General features: G+C 39.1%; 1 protein-coding gene across 1 annotated transcript in view; it reads left to right on the plus strand.

The window, feature by feature from the left end:
• Positions 1-20,219, plus strand: part of LOC126248063 (importin-13) — a 206,957-nt gene that overhangs the window by 107,265 nt on the left and 79,473 nt on the right. Inside the window, exon 11 of the mRNA XM_049948704.1 lies at positions 7,158-7,319. Coding sequence (XP_049804661.1) covers positions 7,158-7,319 — 162 coding nt within the window. The remainder of the gene's footprint in view (positions 1-7,157; positions 7,320-20,219) is intronic.

The following is a 20,219-nucleotide window of genomic DNA, read 5'->3' on the forward strand; positions in this document are numbered from 1 at the left end:
AAGAATGATTGATTCCTAGAGTCAGTAATTTTGTAGTACAATTTCTAGGTATTGTGCGCATAGATGGTGCATAAAGTCATTATAAAATATTTCTTTTTTGAAAGCAGGGATTATCAGAAAATTAAAAAAAAAACTCTTAAGTCTTCAAAACTGTGTACATTTTCAGGACACTTGATGCAGTTATCGGTATTCCAAAATACCTCTTTGGTGGAACTATGGAGCCATACTGAGTATTGTTTTAGCTGCTCTGCTGTTTTCATAGAAGTTAATCCTTGCAGAGTCAGACAAGTTTTAATTGGGGCTAGCTAGTCTGTACTGACTGTTCAGATTTGCATATTTGTTTGCTTGTTGAATGTGTCATGTGACACACAACAATTGTCATCAATGTTTATTGCTGAGTAGCTCTAGGAATGTATATATACATTGTTTTGCAAAACTGTTTAACAGTTTAACACAAGTACAACAGCAGACGTGCTGAAAAAGTCTTGCCTGTAGAATTATGTTTTCTCATTCAGAAAATTTGCATTTTTAAAAATTATTTTTATTTGTACAGGTAAATTTCCAGTTCTTTCAATAAATAGAGCTTCTTCTGTTTGCTGTGGTGTGACGGATACGGAGTATTCCACTTTCTACTTTTTGTAACCTATGCTGCATTTGTGTGGTTGCAGATGCTGTGTTAAAATGGTTTACTCTAAATGCATCAAGACATCCTTGAAAATGGTTCTTAAAAATTCTTCTGGTGTGGTCTTCATAATATGCAGAACAAGTTCCATAATAAATTGTGGTTGAGAGGGGACGGGGTAATGCTAGTCATGTTTCTGGTATATTCAGTAAAGCCACTTGTGCACCCCGTGTTGTTCCTCTGGGAACTCAGCCTTTTTTCACTGGGTACAGGCTGTGCAAATCATGGTTGCCTGAGTTTGGGACTGGTAAGTGCTGCCAGTCTTCTGTAACCGAAACTCTGGGCATGCTTCTGAGACCATTCTGTGGCTTGGAAAGTTGTGTGTGTCTCAAGTAATGGAGATTTTGGCTTAACCTTCCAGATGGTGAGGATGGTATAAACCTATATTTTAAAAAAATCTCAAGGTGTGCTGTGTACCAATGACATGCATGGCTATTGAGGCAGAACAGTTGTTATCAGGCAACATCTTGGGAACCTGCTGCAACTCAATTGTGTAAGGCTTATGCATCCAAGGGAAGTCCTATCTGTGTGCACCCTTCCTTCCCTAGCTGCTCGTGGGACCGAGATGGCACCATATAACGCTTCTTGGTCAACTCACAGCAGAATAGGTGCACTGGTGGTGGATATGTTAGTCGGTATGGGGATCACCCCCTCTGAAGTAGACTGCAATGTCGATCTTGAAGAAAGGAAGGTACGTGAGGTAAAAACAACAAAGCTTATTCCATGTGGTGAGCCAAAACCAATGTAAAGCAGTGCAACCACCAGTTTTCACCAAACATTGTAGAGCTTCCAGCAGCTCTGCAGCAGGCGGACTCCAGCAAGCAGGCCAGCACTGACACTGACATTCCTACAAAGTTTTCTTCGGCAAACACACAAAGAGAAAGTATCAATTGCAGAAGAAGATGGGTTGTAAACAGCGACACTGTGTTGAACTCGCACCATCTGATGGTTTTAAGGATTCCGCTTCTGGGTAAATGGAATACAAAGTGTGCCTGAGGCAACCATCTGGTGCCTCAACTAAACCTCCAACTGTAGCAGGGTGTCCTCCCTGGCAGAGAGATAGGATGAAAGAAAAAGCTCACCAATAAAATGGCTCCCATACTACAGTGGAACATCAGCGATTTCAGGAAATGGATCTCCTAACTCAGGATGTCTCATGTGCTTGTGTTTACAAGATGCACATGTTAATTTTGCTGATGCCCCTGTGTTGTGCGGCTATATTCTCTACCACAAGGATGACCCAACTGGGAAAGGACCAAGGGAGGAGTGACTGTATGTGAATAACACACACCACTCCTCTGTTCTGCTCCTGGTTACTGACCTGCAACCAGTTGCAACTGAAATTCATGTGGGCCAAAGGTTCACAATATGCTCTCAGTACTTACCACCACAAGATGAAATAGAGTCTGAGGCTTGTGCAGATCTTGTAGAACAACTCCCATGAGCATTCCTACTACTGGGAGACTTCAATGTCCACAATGTATTGTGGGGCTCAAACTCTACGTGGCCAGGGGTCAAGTTTTAGACCACCCCACGTCATCTTAGAACCTGCGTATCTTCGGCGTGGCCAATCCCACTCATTTCAGTGCTGCTACTGGATCACCGTCAGCCGTAGACCTCTCTGCTCTCCAGCTCTTACAGATTCTGCTCAGTGGGAAGTTACTGATGACCTTAATCCACTGACCATTTCCCTCTTTGGACCCACCTGTGGACATTGTTCAGCCAGCTGTCTGTTTGAACACTGAAGCAGTATCCAGGAATGGGTAGACCACATTACACATGTGAACTGCAATGCCACTGACTTATCCATTCCATAGTCCTGGTCTTCTTAGAAGGCAGCCTGTACCATAGTGGACAGATGAGTGCCACTCAGCAATTCAGGTCATGCACGTGCCCATGTGAAGGTTTAAGTGCTGCCCAACAGCGGAAAACGTCACAGCCTTTCGAGTAGCAAGGACCGACACTCGAGACACAACTGAGAAGAGCAATAAAAGGCCATGGCAGGTGTTCCTGGACTCTGTCAACCACTCTTTGTGTTCTATGAAAGCATGGCAAGCCATCAGAATGATTTCTGGTAAATGCAGTTGGTTACCTATAGCAGCTGTGCAGAAGCAGGGATGTCTCCAAACTGCAGGAAACATCGACCAGGTAATGGCAGAGAATTTTGCGATGTCTACTGCCAGTGCCAGCCAGGATCCAACATTCCACCACTACTGTGCAATGATGGTGAGAGACACAAGTTGGATTTCAGATCCGACTGTTCTTTCTCAGTGTGGGAGCTGGATTTGACATTGTCTGAGGGTCTCATACTGCACCCAGTCACAACCAACTCCACTACAGCATGTTGCAAAACTTGCAAATAGAATGTTTTAATTAAATATGACAGTTTCCCAACATGTGGAGAGAGTCAGCCTTCATGCCTTTCCTCAAACTGGGAAAGTAATTACAGAAGCAGTAATTACAGAAGCAGTTCCTTGACGAGCTCTGTGGGAAAGACCTTGTAGCGAATGGTCAACTGTCGTATGGTCGTGATATTAGATACCGGGCAGCTGCTTAGCCGTTCTCAGTGTGGATTTAGGAGATGTCGAACTACTGTTGACAACTTGACCCGGCTAGAGGCGACTACCCAGCAGTCTTTCCTACATAGACAGCATATTTTCTGATATCAGTAAAGCATATGGTACTACTTGGAGGCACAGTATTCTAGGACATCTTTGCCAGTGGGGCTTTTGTGGCCACCTACCCACATTCATTTGACCCTTCTTATCTCAGAATGCTTTTTTAGGCACTTTGCTGGTGACATGCTGTTCAATAGTTTCCAGGAGCAGAATGTTGTTTCCTGAGGAAGTGTGTTAAGTATTATCCTCTTTGACATAGCCATTAACTGTATAATGTCTGCCAATAGGAGTCCTGCGCAGTGCTCCTTATTTTTTTCGACGTTCTGCGTCAGTGCTGTATTGTGTGGATCCTGCACTGTGCAGCAATACTTCTGAAGAGGACGGACAACCATAGTTTATGCAGTCTCTTTAGTAGGCATGTTGCATTTTGTAAGTGTTCTGCCAATAAATTGCAGTCTTCGGTTCGTTTTCCCCATAAAATTAGCCGTGTGATTTTTCCAATTTAAGTTGCCTTTAGATTTGTGTGATTTATTGTGTAATAAAAATTCAGTGGATTCCTTTTAATACTCATATGGATGACTTCATATTTTTTATTGTTTAGAGTCAATTGCCACTTTTCACACCATGTAGATGTATTGTCCAAATTATTTTCAATTGGTTTTGATCATCTGATGACTTTACAAGATGGTATAAGTGACAGTATCATTTGCAAGCAGTCTAAGAGGGCTGTTCAGATTGTGTCTTAAATTATTTGTCTAGATCATAAACAGGAAAGGGCCTATAACACTTCCTTTGGGAATGTCAGATATTACTTCTGTTTTACTGAGTGACTTACCATCAGTTATCTCTCTACGACACTTGTACCCGACAGGTTACAGTCCAGAATGCTCTTCTCTACCTATAAAGGCTGTCTTTCTGCCGGGTGCCAGGACACTTGGGTATTAAGGGAAACAAAATGGAAGATGTAGCATTGAAGGAGGCATGTTGCGTTAATTAGATAGTTCGGTGTGCCATCCTGCTATTATCACCTCACTGTTGAAGTATGGAGTCATAGTCGTGCATAGATGGGAAGAAGACTGGCTAGAAGTGCCAGACAATAAGCTGTGGCTACTGAAGTCAACAGATCGACCATGCGTACCTCGTTCCAGCAACACAAACAGGGTGAGCTCCTTCTCATTTGTCTTTGCGTAGGACACATCCCTGTGGTGCTTGGATTCTTGGTCCAGTGAGAGGACTCTTCAATTTTGATTGTTTGTGGCATGTGGATTGCAGTGTGCCCCATTTTAGCTGACCGTGTTTGCTATTCGGACAGGAGGATGACAGCTAATTTATCTACAGATTGGCCCTCTGTTTTAACTGGCAGTGACACAAATGTGGTATGACTTTTAAAGTTCTGTGAAATGTCCAACTTGTTCCCTAAAATTTTAAACAGAGGCTTTTAATGTGTTATCTGGGTGACTGGCTCATCCGTGTTTTTTTGTAAGTGATAAATCAGCCACATACACTTGTGTAATTTTTTTACTTTCTATCTTGTATTATTTGTATTTAAATTGACAGTTTTAGATCATACGACTGTATTTCTTCTATGAAATTGTGTGACAGTGCAGGTGACAGTGAGTGAAATTGTGAGAGATAAGTGCAGTTTTATGTCAAAGTGACTCTTCCTTGTTTAATAACATTTTACATGTTTTAACCACATTCCACAATAAACAATGTACGTATCATCTGTATATTCTCTTACGATATGTTAACTGTTGTACTAGTTTAGAGTGTAGATTGCTATGTGAATATTGTGTTTTTCGTCGTATACTGACAACCTGAGGTAGGAGATGGTGCCATATTTTGTCTGTGAGATACTATCCATTATTTTGTTGTCTTGCTTTAAAGCCTGTTTCTTTGTTAATAATATGTTGATAAGTGTTTCTGAGCATCCATTGCTTTCTACTATGTTTTTTCCTTGATAAGTAATTGTTTCATAAGTGAGGTCCAATTAGTGGGATTATGTGGGCTATGTTTAGCATACTTGTTTTTGTATCTGAGGATGATGTGATATGCAGTTAATGATGATGTCACCATATGTCAATTAGAAGCTGGTGTGTGTGGTTATTGTATGTAATATGCCAATCCAGAATAACTAATCATTTGTCATTCTTCACATTCTGCAGAAAATTTGATATTTTTATGTAACTGGTTAAATTCTACAAGCAGCTACTAAATTTCATCCTTGTTTCCGTAAAAAAGGCTTAATTTGTCACCCCATTATCTTTTATAGCACACTATTTTGTTAGCAGTTGTGCTATTCTTGTTGCAAAGTGTGTGCTCTAAGTGGTTGATATAATCATCTATTTGGTTATGATTATGCCCATGGCAAGGCTTTCTTCCTGCTGATGAAATTTTAGATTGAAAATGAAGTAATTCTAAGAAAGTAACAATTTCAGGACATCTCTCATCTCGGAAACTTATGGGATTTTTTAAAATGTTTTACAATTTCTATCTGGATCCATCTGTATTGTTTCATTCATGTGGACATTTATAATTAAGCATTTACCTCACTTTGGTTTTTTAAAATACTTTTACCTATGGTGTATGGTCATACATATTTTTTGTAGAGAAGAATTTTCATATGTATAATACTGCCAGAGGATGTTGTTCAGCAGCTGGAGTGACTTTCCTTCAAACAGGACAATTTAACCTTCTCCATTATGTTTGAAATTACTCTCACAGTTCAGATGTGTATATAAATTCTATGTTGTCACATGATGACATTTGGGTCTGTGTTGCAGCATCTTTTGGTGACATTATGTTTAATCCTTGAGTCCATAAAGGTATCTATTTCACCCTGAAGTCGACAAATCTCACTAGAGATATGTATCTTAAACCAGTGTGTCAGTAATGTGGCAAATCTTCATAACTGATGTTACTCTAGAATGATACTGAATCACTGATAATGGTGCCATTGTTGATTTTTTAGGAGTAGAAAATACATAGCAATATCTGAAATTTTTAAAATGCTACATCTGCTTGTAATTTGAATCTAGTTGCATCAGCTTTTCACCTTCTGTCCATGTAAGAAAAGCTATGCAGCACTTATCTGTTGTTCAGTGGAAGTGCATTTGAACTTCTGATGTATTGCAAGACATGCTTGAATGTTGGTGGAGAAATAAGCAATTGGTATGCAGATACAAGATAAATGTTAAAAATTCTTTTAGAATTAGTAAGTAATGTGTACTTTGTTGATCTCTGTTTATCTTAAATACAAATAAATAGCCGGCCGGGATGGCCGAGTGGTTCTAGGCGCTAGAGTCTGTTTATCTTAAATACAAATAAATAGCCGGCCGGGATGGCCGAGTGGTTCTAGGCGCTAGAGTCTGGAACCGCGCGACCGCTACGGTCGCAGGTTTGGATCATGCTTTGGGCACGGATGTGTGTGATGTCCTTAGGTTAGTTAGGTTTAAGTAGTTCTACGTCTAGGGGACTGATGACCTCAGATGTTAAGTCCCATAGTGCTCAGAGCCATTTGAACCATTTTTGAACAAATAAATACCAGTAAATGAACTGCAGATTGCTTGCTTCCAGCATCTGAACTTCATTTAAATATTTCTTTTTCTAAAACTGAGATACAATAAATAAGAAACCAAATTGATTTGGATTGTGTGATTTATAAATATTCAGGTTATAGTTTCTGACAAATGCTACTACATGGAGTGATCAGTGGCACTTACTCAGAAATACTCGTAGATGTTGAACTATTCATTTTTCATAAAAATCCTGTATGTAGTGAGAAATTCTAGTAAGCCATTAATTCTTTCACATGGGAGTTACATAGAAAAGTCATATATTTTTTATGTAATTTCTAGGCAGCCATCATCAGTGGAAGTCTAGGACATGCTGAAAATATTAGACTTATGTATGCCTTGGGTCGTTTGCTGTCACCAATGCCACTGGAGAAGATAATGATGTATTTGAATGAAATACTTGTTCCTTGTGTTAGAGAATTGGAGATCCTGGCAAATTCTGAGGTATTTATACAATTTGAGTCCAAACTTTTGTTTAACAAATAACTTCAATTACCCTTTTTAAATTAACTTTATATAGTAAAATTACTTTGGAAGTGGATTTAACTTTTAGATTTAACTTAACAGAAGTAATGATATTTACACCTTATAATACGTGCCTGTATGTGCTGGTACAGGTAGATTATCATAATTTGCTATCAGTTAAAAAAAAAAAAAAAAAGAAAGAAACTCTGTGTATAGGAGGCAAACATCAATACTTCAATGGAAATACTACTATTCTTGGCTTATATTCTGTTCTGACATTCTGGGAAGACAGCAGCTTACCACAAAGACTCGTATTACACTATCAGAGACATGTGACAAATCTTCTGTAAAAATCATTACCACACCTCAACTTTTATGTAAGATATGACAAAAGTACCCCAATACGCCACCAAAGATTTTATAAAATGTCAGTAATATAAAATCTTCAACAAAGTTATTTTACTGTGTAATGTGAACCGAAGTCGAGGTTTTCGTGTGTGATGTAATTTTTGTGTAGTTCACGAGTACCATTCAGAGTTACCTATATTGCAGAAGTGTGTTCTAATTGTACTGCAAATATATGAACGATTCATGAGAAGAACATTTTATTTTGTTTGTTTTACTAGTGCTTCTGACTGTGGAAGGCTATTTTTGTGAGGCATGTACACGGAAGCACCAGAGAAACTGGTAATAGGCGTGCATATTCAAATCAGAGCTACATAAACAGGCAGAAGACTGCGCTGTGGTTGGCAACGCCTATATAAGATGACAAGTGTCTGGTGCAGTTGTCAGATCGGTTAATACTGCTGCAATGGCAGGCTATCAACATTTAAATGTTTCAACGTGGTGTTATAGTTGGTGTACGAGCGATGGGACGCAGCATTTCTGAGGTAGTGATGAAGTGGGGATTTCCCGTACGACCATTTCACGAGTGTACCGTGAATATCAGAAATGTGGCAAAACACCAGATCTCTTAAATTGCTGTGGCTGGAAAAAGATCCTGCAAGCACGGGACTGATGACGACTGAAGAGTGTCGTTCAAAGTGACAGAAGTGCAACCTTTCCGCAAATTTCTGCAGATTTCAATGCCGGGCCATCGACGAGTGACAGCGTGCGAACCGTTCAACGAAACGTCGTCGATATGGGCTTTTGGAGGCGAAGGCCCAATCGCGTATCCTCGATGACTGCACGACAGAAAGCTTTACGCCTCGCCCGGGCCCGTCGACACCGACGTCGGACTGTAGATGACTGGAAACGCGTTTCCCGGTCGGACGAGTCTCGTTTCAAATTGTATCGAGCGGATTGACGTGTAAGGGTACGGAGAAAACCTCGTGAATCCGTGGACCGTGCATGTCAGCAGGGGACTGTTCAAGCTGGTGGAGGCTCTGTAATGGTGTGGGGCGTGTTCAATTGGAGTGATGTGGGACCCCTGATACGTCTAGATATGACTCTTGACAGGCGACACGTAGGTAAGCGTCCTGTCTGATCACCTGCATCCGTGGGCAACTCCGGCAGGACGACGTGACTCCCCACACATTCAGAATTGCTACAGAGCGGCTCCAGAAACACTCTTCTGAGCTTAAACACTTCCGCTGGCCACCAAACTCCCCAGACGTGAACATTATTGAACGTATCTGGTATCCCTTGCAACGTGCTGTTCAGAAGATATCCTCATCCCCTTGTACTCGTATGCATTTATGGACAGTCCTGCAGGATTCACGGTGTCAGTTCCCTACAGCACTACTTCACACATTAGTCGAGTCCGTGCCACGTCGTGTTGCAGCAGTTCTGCATGCTCACGGGGGCGCTACACGATATTAGGCAGGTGTACCAGTTTCTTTGGCTCTTCAGTGTATATTATTTGAATCGAGTCTGTTCAGTATTGGTTAGAAGCAGGGCAGTAGAAATTGTAAGCAATGTGTGAATTCACTCGGTGAAGATTTTTCACACTACAGTGAAACCCCTGCATCTACGCTTTTCAAGGGACTTCAGAAAATTGTGTAAAATACGGGAAAATGTGAAATGTGGGAAATAACATTTAAACTTTATGTATGATATATGCGCATAACAGGCATCAAAAGAATTGTCAGGGACTTGTTTATTATCTAGTAAAGGTTTATTATTGAATAAAAACTGTGGATGTAACTGGAACTGATAAATGTCTGGGAAGTAGAAACGTTTGACTCAATTTCAGATGTCATAATCGATGTTTTTGGAAAGGCTTCACCTGTCATTCATTATTTAAATAATTACGTACTGCACCAGCTACGTATTTTTTCATGCTTAGCACGATGCATTTTGAGAATTTTCTCTCATTGTCTAGTGTAAATATGTACGTAAATGTTTTGTTTAGCATTTGAATATGTGTTATTCTGCCTCTCATGCAATGTAGTCACCTTTTTGAGGTTATCAGGTACTGTGCCTCCTCAGTTATGTAGAAAACCACACACACACACACACACACACACACACACACACACACACACACACACACACACTCTATCACTCACACTGTTTGTGTAACATCACAAAAAATACATACAAAAATACTGCACTTGACAATGAGAATAAATTCTCAAAACACATTTCGCTCAGCATGAAAAAAATACATAACCGGCATTGTGTTTAAACTAAAAGCATTTGAGCAACGCATAGTGAATGATAGTGTCATCTAGCGCTACAGGTGTCCAAATGCTGAAACACACCAAATATGGTTCAACGGTGTCACAACGCTCACAAAATCATGAAACTGCATTTGCACAATAGAGTGTTTGGAAATGGTTGTGAATGGTCGTGATATCTGTATTCAAACAAACCTAGTTACTCCCATCAATCACCACGCCAAGTAGAGCTTGGCAGTGGCGGGAGATGCAAATTGTTCCAACTTTTACACATTTACTGGTTCAAATCCATTGAGTAGAGTGCCCTGGTGTCAAGAAACTTAACCACATTTTATTTGTAAACATTACTGGATGGTCAACACCATGCCAGCATCATTTTTTTTCTCAACGAATATTTTTTCTTAATGTGTAAATCACGGGAAAATTGTAAGTACGTAGACCCAAAATCGGGTGCAAATTAAGATTGTGGACATAGGAAATTTGACAGGAACGATAAAAAATGTCATAAATCGTGGGAAAATTTTTATTCCGGGAACATAAAAGTGTGGTAATACTGTACCTTCTATCAGAGAACTGTGATAACTAGTCCAGGTAAAGATTAAAATAAAAAAAATAGCATCTTGAGGGAAGATCACAGTTGAATTCATTTTCTACTCATATTAACACTGTGCATGGTTATCATCAAACAGCCATAAAATTTTGAAAAACTTGACTTAGACAAGAAATTTTACTGTCATTAATGACCACAACAGCAGTGGGACATTAAATCCTGATCTTCCTCCCTCTGTTCAGTAATTTCTGTATCTAGTTTCGTACATGAATGGTGCAGCTCCCTGATGTTGTAGGAGTGCCATCAGAAAGACATCCTTCAGATAGTGTGCGTTGTTTATTGTTCCCTCAGCAAACAGCAGAGGTATACAGTCATTAAAGGCTATGGTTCCTCACACCGTGGTGCCTGAAGTTGGTTCGGTGTAACACTGTTCAGCGTACTCAGGTAGTTGTTTTCCTTGTTAATGCTGTTTTCAGAAACAACCAGTAATAATGCTCAGTCAGAATCTGTTCTCATCGCTAAACACAACCTTCCACTGTTCATTCTGAAGTTGAGATTTTTGCTACACCTTCAAAGTTCATCTGCATTGTATTGAATATCTGTGTTGTTAATACACAGCATTATTACATTGTCTTGTCAGTTTTTTGTGAATGTTTGATGTACCTGTGTGCTGCAAAGGGTCCATTTCCATGTTTAAAGATTGTGTCCATTTCCGCAATTAAAAGAGTTCCTCTTCATAATGTCTTAAAATGAACCAAGAGTGGTGCGTGGGTACCTAAACAGCTACTATATAAAAATAATTTAGTGTAAACAATTTCGCAATGAGATCATGGATTCCCTTTGCCCAGTGAAACATGTTCATTTGTTTGAATACACCGTCACAAACCTTAAACTTCCCGTATACAGATGGAAAAAAGCAAATTGTTTTTGTATTTGTGCACCACATGTTTCAGTAACTACCTTCCCCATAATAAGAAGAAAGTAGTTACCATTCATAGTTTACAGATCTTTCAAACAGTAAAATTCAGATGTTAAAATAGGTAAAACTGATGAATATATTTAGTTGAATGAAAGCTCATTAATCCACTATAGCTGTATTAATTGACATCCTGGTAAACTCGCACAAGCATTTTTTCGACATTTTTAATTGGATCTTGTGGTGCTTCTCTGTATAAAAATTGCCATAATATTATAACAGCAAAAATGATTGACATACTGGGAATAAAGTATTTGTGGATTGACTAATTTAATTTAACTTCTTGACAAGTTTCTTTTCAGACTGGGAAACCTACCTTTTTTTTGTCACTTGGTTGAGACATTGTGCTTACAGTCAGATTTTGTAACCTGTGACTAAGCTGCTCATCTAATGAGATGCAGAAGTTCCAAATTTTTTGGCCTTTTTTTATACATAGTGGGATATTCTTGACCATTTATACTCTATAAAGGAGTGTGGTACCTCCCCCCCCCCCCCCAAAAAAAAAAAAAAAAAAAAAAAAAAAAACTAACTAACTTTCTTTAGTGCAGTTTTACATAAGAGTGTGACTTGCAAGTGCAGATGGGCCCAAAGCCCCCCCCCCCCCCTCCCCACTCTCTCCCATGTGTAGTGGTGTGTTGAGCTTTGGTCACAGACAAATTTCCATACTGTTATATCATCATCTTAAGTGACAAAAGGAGACGGTAAATTTGATGGGGGAGCATTCTCAAGGTTGAAGTTACGTCTGCAAAAATCTTTGAACCATCACAAGTTGTTAAAGTGCCACTAGTAGTCACCCTCAGACACTAGAAGTATTCATCAAACTTCAATCCTCAAGAAGAATGACCCTGAAAAACCATGTGTCAGTAATATTTCTTTACCTCCGGTGTTAACTGATTCTTCTGTTTGTTCTTGGTAGAACAACTTCACACGTATAAATGACTTACTATGATGGTAACTGATAACATCTACAACAACGATAATAATAATAATAATAGTAATAATAATAATAATAATAATAATTTGTACAGAATAACATTAGAGTCATGTATTACCTGGCAAAACGAACTGGTTATCTGGCCAAAGTGTCAGCACTGTCATGTTCACAACCGAGAAGCAGGGAAGGGAGGTAGCTTTAAGGGACACTCCAGTACCCTTACCACTTCAGTTTAGTCTTTTTTTCCCTTGCTGTAAGATCTGGAAGGAGGTCCACTCAACTTTGTGAGGGCAATTGAAAAGCTACTTGAATATAAAAGGACCAAAATTCTTTCACAAGTCACCAAAGAAGCTTTACGAGGTGTGGCTATAAAATAATGGGACTGTTGCTATAAAAGATTTAGTTTCAGAAACATACATATTTAGTTATTGTTGCCCCCAATAAATTCCTCTCCTCTATCCCTGCAATGCTCTGTGTGAATTTTCCATTGATGGAAACAGTGCTGGAAGCCTTTCTCTGTGAGCATCATTAGGACGCATGCTTTTTTTGTCACTGCTTTTAATGCAGTTTTGACCTTCGAGAAGAGATGAAAGTCACATGGTGCTGGGTCAGGCAAATAAGATGGCTGATCTAACACTGGGATGCCATACTTTTCTAGAAACCTCTTAACAAACAATGCTGTGTGCCGATGTGTTGTCTTGGTGCAGAACCCATGACTTACTCTTGTTCTGTTTGGGTATTTTTTTAATGTTCTCATGGAGTTGAGCAAGAACGTCAAGGTAGTAATGTTGATTAATAGTTTGACCTTCAGGAACCCAGTGAAGATATGCAGTTCCATGAACATCGAAAGAAAAACGAAAAAAAGAAGCACCATCATCGCTTTTAATCTTGATTTACTCATTTGAGCTCCTTTCACTCTCTGTGAAATTGGGACCTTCCAGTGCCTGGATTGGTGCTTAGTTTCTGGATCATAAGTGAAAAACCAAAACTTTCATGAGCTGCTTTTTTGTTCAGTCGTGAGAATTTTTGGCACCAGTTTAGCGGACACTTTTCTCACGTTAAATTGGTTATGTAAAATTTTCCTTACGCATTGTTTATCAATTCATAAAGTTTCAGCAGTCGATCACATACTCAACTGACAATAAGATCAAATCAGATTACCTATTTTTTCAATATTTTTATCTGGTTTTGATGTCTTGGGTGTGAGTCATCTTCGTCTTCTTGGTCATCTTGGAAATGCTTGAACCACTCAAAAATATGTGTACATCATAAACAGTCTTTGCCTTACACTTCTTTCAGTAAAAGACAGCTTTCAATAACAATATTCTCAAGTTTCATGTGTTGAACCTTTGTTTGTTACTCTGTTATTAGATGTGTCATTTTTCCTGCAAGCCATGGCCACACTGATTTGTTTACAGAAACCAGAGATGCTGTATTTGACTGAGAAGGCTTCGTACTTCACAGCTATTGGTCATTCATCTTTGGTGCATGCGTGCTTATTCTGTGACAGCATCATTCTTTTATTTTATAGCCACACCTCCTATGTCATGAGGCATGCACCAGGTAAGGTAACACAAGATGTTCATTTATTACCATTTAAAGCATCAACTGTTATTTTTCTGGCTAGAAAATAAAATACATGATGTATTACAACTACGTATCTTGTTCTTTGCGAGATTCCAGAGCAGCTTATAGGATTTAGGTCTGGAGTGTATGGTGGCAGTAGGGAGGGAACCATTTTCTTGTGAAATTTTGTCAGTGGAATAAAGACGAGAACTGCCAGGATACTATGTTAACACATTACTGGGTTACTAGTTTTGGCAATATAAATAGCCATATTCAGAGCTATAAAAGAAAATATGCCCAGGTTACAGGCATAAAGCAATATAAAAAAACAGTAGGGCATACACACAAACTCGACGACAAAAAATTACATGCCCATAAAACTGGGCAGTGTTAGTTACGTCATACAATGATTTAAACCACTAGGTCATAATGAGAACATACAGTGTGCTTTTTGATAATAACTCTCATAAAATTATGTTCATACAGAGGGATACAATCCAGAGTCAAAATAAAATAATGAATGCATCTAATAAGTAAAATTCAATAAAAAAGTACCACAAGAAAGCTGAGGTACTACAATAACATGGCAGATGTGCAACCATAATGTATGTACTGCTTAGGATTCGCATGGCATGAATAAAACAGATACATATCGCATAATTTTATCTCGTTGGTTAATGTGATGTTGGCTATGATAGAGTAACAGATGAGACCTAGAGTACAACAGAAATGTTAAGTGCTGTACATTAGAATTAACAAAGGTAATTTAACATTGAAAATAGTATACAGAAGTAATCATAATGGCTAAGTAAGAGAGACAGCATGCTGCAAAGTATCATGGGTGGTGACCCACAGAGTAGGAATTATTCATTGAAAAATATTTTGATGTAATGATAATATAATATGGTACATGCAGTATTAAAAGATTGTCATACAAAAAATACACTTTGTCTCAAACCTTTTGGGTCAAATTGAAATGTGGTGATAGTGGATCCAAAACCAATTACATTGAGATAGGTAACTGATGGCGTAAATGCATATTTATTGTGTTGTGGACATGCACAGCGTACACCGCATAACAACAGCGTAGCTTATAGCAGTTGTTGAAAGCAATGACTGCCAGTCACAGTGCGTGTATTGCAATGTCTAATGCAGTTCTGCTGCAATTTTGCAAAGATCCTGGGTGTCTGTTGTACACTGGAATAGCCAGTGGGTGATAAACAGCATACACCCCTGACCACCAGACAGACGTACTGTACACAACTTAGTGCAGGGCACGTATGTTATGTGACGATACTGCACACCTTTCTGCACAAGAGTTAAGGAAGTCAGATCCAAATGCACATTTGATTTCTGCCAAGTATTAACTGAATGAAAGCTGCTTATTCTTGGGAATAAGCTAATATTGTTAACAAGAAGTGACAGTTAGGAATGTATATATTGAGAGGCCAATGTCAAAATACCCAGGCTCGTGAACAGAGGTCGACAAGAGGTTCGTGAACTTACAGCACTTATTGCACGAACCACCCATTTCTGAGCCAAAAATATCCTTTTAGAATGGAAAGAGTTACCCCAAAATATAATACCATATGACATAAGTGAATGAAAATAAGCAAAGTAGACTAATTTTCATGTTGAACGATCACTCATTCCAGATACCGTTCGAATAGTAAAAATGGCAGCATTAAGACTTTGAACAAGATCCTGAATGTGGGCTTTCCACAACAGTTTACTATCTATCTGAACACCTAGAAATTTTCTGTAGTGCCGAACTTCATACAGTTTTTATTGTTCATGGATGAGGCCTAATTCACCTGTGATGGTATTTTCAACAGCCAACAGCCTTGTCTGGAGTGAGGACAATCCCCACACCATCCACATTGGTTGCTACCAGCAACAATTCGCTGTCAACATATGGGTGGGCACTGTCCAAGATCACCCAATACGACCTCATTTGCTGCCTCTCCGTTTGACTGGTTCACATTACTTGGTGTTCCTGTGAGATGTGCTGCAACAGTTCTTGAAGACAGTACCCCTTATTGTCCACAAAAGGCTGTGGTTTCAACATGTTGGTGCTCCAGCCCACTTCAATATTAGTGTCCGTGAGCACTTGAACAACACGTACCCTCATTGTGGGATTGGAAAGAGAGGTCCCATTCATGGCCAGCATGATCACTGGATTTCATACCCCTGGACTTTCTCCTGTGGGGTTACGTCAAGACATTGGTGTATGAAACCCCCTTAGAGATGGACAAAGACATACTTGCTAGGGCTGGTTGGGGTGGCCGAGCGGTTCTAGGTGCTACAGTCTGGAACCACGCGACCGTTAACGGTCACAGGTTCGAATCCTGCCTCAGGCATGGATGTGTGTGAAGTCCGTAGGTTAGTTAGGTTCTAAGTTCTAGGGGACTGATGACCTCAGAAGTTAAGTCCCATAGTGCTCAGAGTCATTTGAACCATACTTGCTAGGGTCCGAGCTGCCTGTCTCTTTTTACGACAGACACCAGGGATCTCTGATAGAGTGCGGCAGAACTTAATGTGCCATTTCCATGCATGCATTGAGACTGGCAGTTGTCACATTCAACAGTTACTACGAGCTATGTTGTCATTATGCAGTGTACGCTGTGTATTCCCATAACACAATAAATATGCATTTCTGACCTTGGTTCTCTATCTCAGTTAATTGGTTGTGGACCCACTACCACATATTTCAATTCAACACAATAGGTTTGAGACACCCTGTATAATAGAACTACCATATTTACTCGAATCTAAGCCGCATTTTTTTTTTTTTGTTTTTGTAATCCAAAAAACCGCCTGCGGCTTAGAATCGAGTGCAAAGTAAGCGGAACTTATGAAATATGTTGGTAGGTGCCGCCACAACTAACTTCTGCTGTTCAATATATGTAGCGCTACACAGGCATTCTTTGCAGGCACAAAGATAAATACTGGCACCAAAACCCCTGCGTCATTAAAAAAAAAAAAAAAGGGGGGGGGGTGGAAGACGAGCTTTTTTCTCCGCCCCGAATTTCGACCACTGCATTTTCATACATTATCCAACGAAGTAAATACAAATTCCGTATTGTTCATCTTCGAATGTAGCAGCTTTTCGATGTACTACGAAAATCCAACTGGCAGGACTGTTTGCGATGTTTGTTAATATGGCCAATTCTACGTTCTGAATTTTTTCCTACCTGTAAGAAGAGTTGGTTGCTAAAGGGAACTTTTATGAATTGTGAATCACATGCAGTATTCTCTTCAGCGTAAGAATAATATGAATATAAACATTTTGCCATGTATTCTTTCACGTTTGCTGCTATCTCATTTAAATCCTGCCTGCCTAATAAACTACGAAACTAGAGTGAGACAACAGCAAACGCGGGAGTATACACATATCATGTCATGTTTATATTCGTATTATTCTTATGCCTAATAGTGATACAGACAGAAATGAAGCACTGCAAGTGACTAGATTTTTACATCTAAGATGACTCTAATTTCTGTGCAAAAAGTAATGTACTAAAGAGGCGTCTGAAAAGATTTTCAAACGGAGAAAAATTTTCGCTAAACTCTCGTTCAGAACAGTTTATTATTTGGTTCTTGTTGATCATTATCAAAGAAAGCAGCAGTGTAAATAACAACAAATAGCAGTCTCTTGACATTGTTTCGCAACTGAGACAATTCCTCCCTTTTTTTTAATTGTAAGCGGCGGTAGCACGCACAAAAGCAAACCATGCCGCGAGCGGCGACAGGTCGTAAACACTCATCATCAGAATGCGACAAACAATGCATGACATAGTACAGTAATGCATTTTCAGATAGAGTGACGTAAACACCTATAACAAAGAGAACGGCACTTATCAGATCAAAGAAAAATAAGCAATCAATTCAAACCAGACGAAGAACGTGAAAAACGAAGGGTACCCGTATAAATACGGACTGACGGCCTGACGCATAGCAATGGCTACCTGGTAAAGCTTAACTGCTAAGCTTACGGCTCGAACCAAACTACTGTAGCTGTATCGTCATTCATTCGACCTAAATTGTGTCTCATATTACAGTGGACCAACTTTGTTTCGATTTGGGGGTGCAGCCTAAAACGTTTCTCTCCCCTTGTATTTCGAGTCTCAAATTTCAGGTGCGGCTTAGATTCGGGAAATTTTTTTTTTCCTTTATTTCGAGTCTCATTTTTCAGGTGCGGCTTAGATTCGAGTGCGGCTTTGATTAGAGTAAATTCGGTATTTTTAGAGGAAAACTACACAGTTGACCAATACAGAGAAAACAAATAGGATTAGATTTTATTGTTTGGTTTTGCTGCAAACGGAGGATGACAAACAATTATATAATAGGAAACTGTAAAACAAACCCCAATGCAATACATTTCATGTATAGTCGTGTGTTTGAAAACATGTATTGGTGTGTCGTTATATTAATCCTCTATCACTGTATCAGTAAAATTGTAATTGGTTTATAACTATTAGACACAATTTTTGAAAATGCATACAGTGTGGCTAGCTATATGAGAGAAGTTGCAAGAAACTACACTTATTGGGCCAACTATTTTATATAAATGGAGTGATACTTTTTCATATTCTGAATAAGTTTGTATTAACAACAAAACATTATCTTATTTAGTAACTGTGACATTATTTGTCACATACTATTGGGAAGTGTTGTGCTACTGTTATCCTCATAAGACCAGCCACATATGCAACATGAGAGTCTTTTATTAATACTAAGGTACAATATGCAATCGCATAAGAGTAACATCCTGTAGCATGCTAACTATTTGACGAAATTGGTATGACACTCTCTAGCTCAAGATCAAGATCCTGAATTGATTTCCCAAAAGACTACTAATGCTAAAGATGAAAATCCCGTACTGGAAGAAGCAATTGCACGTCCTTACCATGTGTAAAACAGTGTAGACTTAACCTAAGTAAGAAGAAAATACCTATGAAGTGTGCAGCATTCTGTGTATGCAGCCTATTGTATCATTAATTCAGCTTATAATCTACTGGTTAGTGAAAATTGCCTGTATTTGTTGTGATAAGAGTGGTAGGGGAACTGTGATTACAAGAAACCTTGGTTCAGTGTAATGTTACAATGTAGCTCAAGGTCTAGGTCAATACACTCAAACTACGTGGTCCGTTAACCACATAGCGACAAAATAAGACTAAACGCTTTCCAAAAACAGCAAAATGGTGAGGCAAATAAACCCATCTCGTGATAGGCTTTGTCAGGGAAAGCACACACAGCAGTACAGGCCACATAGCCTGAGATCTACTTCGGACCAACCCGAGGCCTTGGTCCTAAATAGAATCCCGGAAGATTAGTAATGGTAAAGCTGAAAATCCAGGAAAATGGAGAACATTGATTTCACACTTGGAGTAGCAACTGTATGTCATTACCATAGTGTAAAACAATGTAGACTTACACTAAGTAAAAAGAAAATAAATTCTGGTATAAATAACTTTTAAAAATGTATGACCCTTCCAGAATTCGAACATGTGACCTATTTATCTGCAGTCGGGTGCACTATCCGTTGCACCACCGAACACCTGCTGGATGCTGTATTTCTGCTGAGTATCTTCTACAGACAAAATCAGCCCTAAGTTTTGCCAAGAATAGCTCAACACTGATTGTCAACAATCTAGTTATAATATACAGACTCATTTGCAAAAGTTCTACAATTCTTTAGTTTTGAGCGAGTTTAATGATGGTCAGGGAGCAGGGAAAAGAATGCCCGTTGTTGCACATAACGCCGCTCTCAATTGGGGAGCATAAACACATCAACTTTCACAAGGCTTCCATTATCAGTGTTCAAAAAATTTGTTTCTGTTGTTACTTAAAAGTTTTAATTGTGTTTTCAGTCACTAAATAGGTAAACTGGTTTCAGAAAAAGTGTGTAAAAACCTTGTAACTTCGGCTAACACTCCTATAACACACGTATAACTTTGGCTTTCTCCTAGTTTGTAACGTCAACAGAGCATCAGACAAAAACATTTCCATCATGTGACCAGATCTTGATTATTTAATGATTTTTAAGCTTCAATTACATAAAAATAACATATTTTGTGCGAATAATTACTGTAAATGTTGTTTAAATGTTATAATCAATTAGAATAACAACAATCCAAACCAATTTTTAACGTAGGAAAATAGCCTATTCTAGCAACCTTGGAGGAATTCCTAATGTTTACTGTACCATGGTTTGGGGTAAACTGTAACA

The sequence above is a fragment of the Schistocerca nitens genome, chromosome 3 (genome assembly GCF_023898315.1).
Source record: "Schistocerca nitens isolate TAMUIC-IGC-003100 chromosome 3, iqSchNite1.1, whole genome shotgun sequence".
Classification (NCBI taxonomy): domain Eukaryota; kingdom Metazoa; phylum Arthropoda; class Insecta; order Orthoptera; family Acrididae; genus Schistocerca; species Schistocerca nitens.